The sequence below is a fragment of the Octopus sinensis genome, linkage group LG19 (assembly GCF_006345805.1).
Source record: "Octopus sinensis linkage group LG19, ASM634580v1, whole genome shotgun sequence".
In the NCBI taxonomy this organism is placed as follows: Eukaryota; Metazoa; Mollusca; class Cephalopoda; order Octopoda; family Octopodidae; genus Octopus; species Octopus sinensis.
Window position 1 is genome coordinate 40,028,616 of NC_043015.1, and position 7,035 is coordinate 40,035,650.

Below are 7,035 nucleotides of genomic sequence, written 5' to 3' on the forward strand. Positions count from 1 at the left end.
GTGTTGATTCCATGTGTAGGAGTAGAAGACACTTAAAATCGAACTCAAAACCTTTTCCATACGGCCCCATTTAATATGTGCAAGGTATTTGAAAGAACAAAATTCAAAAGTTTAAAGTTGAGTGTAAAACCAAAAGTTCGAAATAACGTAGATTCTCTCAAATTCTTACAATTTATTGGTTCATCTATCGAATATAGATTCTGTCAACATCCACATCACACCTCCGCCATATCACACCTCCGCCACGTCACATCTCCGCCACGTCACACCGCCGCTACGTTACACCGTTACACAGTCACACACCACACCACCACGTTGCACTGCTCCATGTTACTCCACCACCATCTTATATAATTCCATGATACAACGTTACACGACCATGTTACACTGTCTTAATGTGACACCTGCGTATTGTACAGTTACATGTTACACTGCCGTGCTTCCCCCTTCCACGTTACATTGCTCTATGTAACACACCACTAGGTTACAATGAAAATGTTATGTTACGGTATTACATCACTATGTTACACCATTCTGTGCTACATCGTTCCGTGTTACACCACTAAGTTACATTATTGTATTTCAAACAGCTACATGGTACACCATCATGTTTCACTATCCCATGTACCCTATATGTGTCACATGTGACATTCCTTGTACCCAGTGGCGGTATATTATCATCAGGCTAGCTGCCCGGATGAAAAGCCCGTAGTGTACAGATATCATCATTTTTACACTAACACCACCACCATCATCTACACAATCAACCCCACCACCACCACCATCATCGTCATCATCATCATCACTACCATTATCCACCACTGCCATCACCACCATCACCCCCATCATCACCACCACCACCGCCGCCATCATCGTCATCATCATCATCATCATCATCACCACCATCACTACCACCACCATCACCAAACCACAACGTTGTCATTGACTAATATAAAAAGCTGTTTCACCAGATTTCAAAGATGTCACATTGCCAATTTGACATTAACAGATGTCGTTTGACATTTGAATGAAATATGTCACATATCTTTAGAACCATCCTTTATACACACACACGGTATTATATATATATATATACAAGATAAGAAAATGGAGAAATACATCTAAATCAAATATCAATTACCAGATAATACTCAATCACATACTTTATTAAACCACCACATAAGAGACTGTAGGGTTAAACATAAAAAAGCAGAACAAATCAGTGTACATAAAGGAATGTACATAAAAAAGTGAACATAAAAGAGTAATGTTGTATAATAAGTAGACTATATATAAAATATAATATAAGTAATTAATAGTTATCGCCATACTAATATGGCATTCTTATAAAAATAAGAAAAAAGCTGTCCGCTTATTAGCTCCATGAGGCCATCGCCTTAAGTTAGCTATTCGATACACAAACTGTATCCATATAACCTTCGAACAAGGGAGGTCAGTCGCTCCACACTACTTGACCGACAGCTACAGACGCGTTTCAGGGTATTTGCCCTTTGTCAATGCAGCGTAGTCAGACCCAGTATGTGTCGCTTCTGACTATCTCTGTTCGAAGGTTTTATTTACCTAGTTTCGGTGGAATACATCCACTTGTTTTCAATACTGGGTCTGACTACGCTGCATTGACAAAGGGCAAATACCCTGAAACGCGTCTGTAGCTGTCGGTCAAGTAGTGTGGAGCGACTGACCTGCCTTGTTCGAAGGTTATATGGATACAGTTTGTGTATCGAATAGCTAACTTAAGGCGATGGCCTCATGGAGCTAATAAGCGGACAGCTTTTTTCTTATTTTTATAAGAATGTCATATTAGTATGGCGATAACTATTATTTTCCAGGAACGCTGCCGTGATCTCTTTTAGAGAGACTTAGTAATTTTAATATTTCTATTATAATATAAGTAAATATAAATATAAGTATAGATTACATGCATCGCAATCCTTAACATTTATGTATTAACTTTGTTGGGTACTTCACTAGCAGTATATTGGATATATGTTATCCCATGGAGGGTTGCATTTACAACCCCTATCTCAATTTGTATATATATATATATATATATATACCCAGCCATATACACACTTCCTATGCGTGTAAACATATGTGTATATGCGGGTGTATATGTATGTGTATGTGCATGTGTGCGTGTGTATGTTTGACACCCGAGGAATAAACTGATAAATCCATTCACTGCATATGTGTGTGTGTATGAAAAAGTAAAAAGTCAAAATGTACAATTTCTATTATCAAATAATTACAAAATAGATTATGTCATACCGGTTTCATTTCTAATAAAAGATACTCATTCATCTACGAAGGCGTAATGCCTGACCTTCAGCATTCATCGAAAAAATATACCTTGTATGTATGTATGTATGTATGTATGTATGTATGTATGTATGTATCTATACATACATATATATATATATATATATATATATATATATATATATATATATATATATATATATATAATATATATATATAAACTGATTTATTTGGCATATGCTATTTTTGTTTTAAGGTCAAGAACTTGGAAGTAAGACAGAACGTAAACGCTGAGGTAGTGATCAGACCAAACTAATCCACGATGTTCTCATCACAATCGTCGTCACATTATGTCAAATCGAGCAAAGTGGTTTCCTACGAAACGCAGAAGGTATGTATGACGTCATTCATTCCCTAAACCGATATCATTGCCAACAACAAGAATTACAAGAAGAACATCAATCAGCGTAAATAAACAAGATTAAATGAAGGACAATCATTCAATATTTTCCCCTCTTTTTGCTCACCTCCCTCTTTCTCTTAAACAACCTTTATACTTTTCCTCATTTCCTTCTCTCTTATTCGCCCTTCTTCTATCTTCTGCATACAAATCATTATTAACCTTTACCTGTGCAAAGTATTTTCGTAAATTCGTCATAGACTTCCATGTTTGTTTTCAGATTTTTAGTCGACCCCTTGTTTCACACGTTCTGAGAAATATAAAGCTATCCTTTCGGAAGTTCTAAGTTACTTTGGTAGCTGGAAAACATGCGGATGTCTATCGTATATGATGCATGGACGCAAGAAAAACATTTCAAGTGTATCACACGTGATTCACACGACAGATAAAGGGTTGAGCCTCGTTTACTGATTTTATCTTGCGCTTGCCCAACCGGATATTGACAACTCACTAATTCATTGATAAAAAGCGCTTAAGTAAATTCACCATTCGCAAATTTCTTCCATCTGACGAATGCATTGTTTAGCAAGAAACATAAAGTCATTGAAAAGTATGAATATTCACCAGTTATATAATTATAATAAAAATATTTACTCTACACAATGTGTTGAGTGCTCCCATTTTCGTTCATAGAAACATTTATTCATAGTTACATTGTTGTTCTAAAACTGATTATTATTCATTAAGCTCAAATCCAATTGAAATTGCCTTTTTCTATTTTGTAATTTGCGTTTGTGATGTTTTAAAAACCTGATCTCCGACATAAAACTTTTTTGTTTCTGATTAATTCTTTTACTACGATTTGAAGAGAGCTCGATGAAAAATAATCCGTTTTAGGACAATAATATAACTAGATATCATTATATATAAAAGTCAAGTTGTGTGTCTGTCTCCTACGATTTAGATTCCTAACTACTCCCACATTTTGCGGTGCAGTTTAACCAAAACCGGGTATCTTATAGTCGTGATTCATATCGAGCCCTTCTGGGTATTAGCGCGCGTCTACGATGAGTCTACGATTTTAAAAAAAATTTACCATCATTTTTTCCATTTTAATGCATTTTTTCACTATTAAAAAAGGGAAGTAACTCTCTAAAAATGTCTACGATGAGTCAACGATTTAAAAAAAAATTACCATCATTTTTTTCCATTTTTAATGCATTTTTTTGCTATTTTTTTGGTTTAACTCTCTAAAAATGCTTATATAGTTATTTCCCTTACAAACCCGAACAACGCCGGTCGATACTGCTAGTAAACGTATAAACGTATTTAAACACATGTGCATATTTTTGCTTATATTTGCACAGGTGAATCGGGCCCGAAGTCATGTGACCACCAGTCACGTGGACTTGTCTAGAAACTACAATGACCAACTGGCTGATCGAATGTTCTACAGTACAACGGCGATCGACAGCAATGGATTGGCCGACTCATCATCCACCCGGTATTCTGGTTCCTCCGGTACCGTCGCCTATAACAACACCCGTCGTTCCAGCAGCAATACGTCATCTGAAGGAAGCATCAGAGAATTTGTTATCAACCCTGACCCTTTGGACCAAGAAGGGACCTACTCGGTTGGAATCATCTTCGATCGCACCGTAAGTTCCACAGGTCATCATTGCGATCCCAACTCCACCTCCCCACCTCTATCATTTCTGTTTGTTTCTTATGTTCTGAAGTCTATAATAAGGGCCAGGTATAAAGACAGACACCATGATCTCTGGCCCCGCCTTGGTGAACTTTTTTAAGTTCCACCTAAAAAAGAAAGGTGGAGTTAGAGAAAAGGTGTCTGTCAGTACGCGAGTTTCAAAAAAGATGGAAAGCGTCTTGCACGATTGCTGAGAGTGAAAGTCACTACATGAACACGCCATAAGTCAGCTACCAAGTTTCAGTGGGAAAAAAAAAGGCTCGTGGGGTCGGCAATCCTGTTTTTTTTCCCCGCTTCATGCGTCTTTTGTTGTTTGTTGTGTGTAAAAAGTGTAACATTCGATTTTTTCGATTTTTTGTAAATTTTTATTGTATTTTCACTAGCATTTTAATGTTGTTCATCATTGTTTTAACATGACCCCAATCATGTTGTACTGTCCCCCTCTATGTTGGCCCCTTGTGGGCAATAAAGAAACAAATAAGTGCCAAACTCTTGAATAAGCCTCTTGCTTTGTTTCAGGTTTACCTTTCTTTCTGATTAATTCTTTTACTAAGGTTAATTTTATCGATAAACCCTTCAAGGCGGTGCCCCAGCTTGGCCGCAATCTAACGAATAAAACAAATAAAAGAATAAAAGAATAAAAGAACAGTACAATTTTATATCGACTAATATAAAATTAAACCAATTAAAGATAAATTTGCTTCGCGGCAAGATTGTTTCGTGTTGTTAATTATCGTCTTTCCTGGAGCATCTTTTGTAAGAGAACGCATTTCGTAAACCGTCCGAACATTTCCATATCTGCCTCTCTACATCTCCGTATATGTTTCCGTATATCTCCGTATATCTCCGTGAATGTAAGATTCATAAATACAAAGAACTTGGCTTCCTAGATAAATACGCTGGCATCGAGTTTAACATTGTTTCCTGGCAGCAGGTCGTCTTTAGATGTTATCTAAGGTGTCCTTCCTTTCTAAAATGGTAATGTGCAATTCCACGTGTTTACTCAGCTCATATGCGTTGCTATATATGTGTGTGTGTGCATGTGTGTGTGTGTTGTGTGTGTGCGTGCGTGTGTGGGTGTGTGTGGGTGTGCGTGTGGGTGTGTGTGTGCATGTGTGTGTGTGTGTGTGTGCGTGTGTGTGTGTGTGTGTGTGTGTGTGTTAAACGGTCTGCTCTGTTCTCATTTCCATCATTCTACCGTTCTTCCTTATTTCCCCCACCCCACTCCATCTCTCCAGCCCCCCTTTCTATTCTACCTCGCATCGTTCTGTCGACAGGTGAACGACTACATCAAGGACAAGAGCAGCGTCACAGTGGAAGCCAGGTCCCCGTCTGGTCGGTTGATAACCTTTAGCGGAGAGACCAACTATACAGCAAGATTCGATGCTTCGGAAATCGGTAAGACACGAAACATGCACACAAGCACGCATGTGCATATATGTAAACACACTGAAAGCAAAAAAAATATCGTTTTTCATCACGTGATTACCTTTTGCCCTCCATGTGATATCTCCATCATGAGGACACCTCTCTTCTCATGTGGTCAATCTTCATCTCAAGAGTACATCATCCGTCCGTCACATTATTATCTTCCCTTCGTTTTGTAATCATCTTTCCATTCATGGCAGAATGACTGAAAACACCATTAATAGGCGCAGGAGTGGTTGTGTGGTAAGTAGCTTGCTAACCAACCACATGGTTCTGGGTTCAGTCCCACTGCGTGGCATCTTGGGCAAGTGTCTTCTACTATAGCCTCGGGCCGACCAAAGCCTTGTGAGTGGATTTGGTAAACGGAAACTGAAAGAAGCCCGTCGTATATATGTATATATATATATTTGTGTGTGTGTTTGTGTGTCTGTGTTTGTCCCCCTAGCATTGCTTGACAACCGATGCTGGTGTGTTTATGTCCCCGTAACTTAACGGTTCGGCAAAAGAGACCGATTGAATAAGTACTGGGCTTACAAAAGAATAAGTCCCGGGGTCGATTTGCTCGACTAAAGGCGGTGCTCCAGCATGGCCGCAGTCTGAAACAAGTAAAAGAGTAAAAGAGCAAAGAGTAATCTCTTTAATCGTTACTCAAATCCAAACAACCACAAAATCTATTTACGTTTGCAACTAATTCCAACTCATCCCAAAATTCCGTCCTTAAAGACATTTGTTGCAAGTGGGGAATTTACTTAGGTCTGCAATACATTCCAAAATTTCGAAAACGTTAATGTTCAAGACCAAAATTGCATTATTTACTTCCGTTGTAATATAAATATTGAATGTTGACTTTCTGACCCCGCTCGGGTATTTTTCTGAAAACATATTTACAGGGAGATGGACCGTGAAAATATTGTACAATGGTCATTGTGTGGAGAGCGGCAGTATTTACGTATGTGACCCTTGTAAAGTCCGTGTGAAAGGACCATCTCACGGCACTGTGGGTGAAATGATCAGATACAGAGGTGAGTAAAATGTTTCTAAATTGGCAAAAACATAAAAGAACAGAAAAGACTCGAATTCAGTGAGATTTGAGAGCAAAACAACAAAAAAATAATCTGATACACGTATGATTTTATATCCTCAAGAGAAAGATATACATACATTTGAGGAAGGCAGAGGTGGAGCAGGCGGTGTTGCAGAAAATCATATAAAGCAGTTG

The 7,035-nt window shown here is 38.1% G+C and overlaps 1 protein-coding gene across 1 annotated transcript in view; it reads left to right on the forward strand.

Moving 5' to 3' along the window:
* Positions 1-2,538: 2,538 nt before the first annotated feature.
* LOC115222311 (filamin-A-like) overlaps positions 2,539-7,035 on the forward strand; it is a 28,604-nt gene continuing 24,107 nt past the window's right edge. The window contains exons 1-4 of the mRNA XM_029792492.2: positions 2,539-2,671; positions 4,048-4,338; positions 5,666-5,786; positions 6,707-6,838. Coding sequence (XP_029648352.1) covers positions 2,603-2,671; positions 4,048-4,338; positions 5,666-5,786; positions 6,707-6,838 — 613 coding nt within the window. The 5' untranslated portion in view covers positions 2,539-2,602. The remainder of the gene's footprint in view (positions 2,672-4,047; positions 4,339-5,665; positions 5,787-6,706; positions 6,839-7,035) is intronic.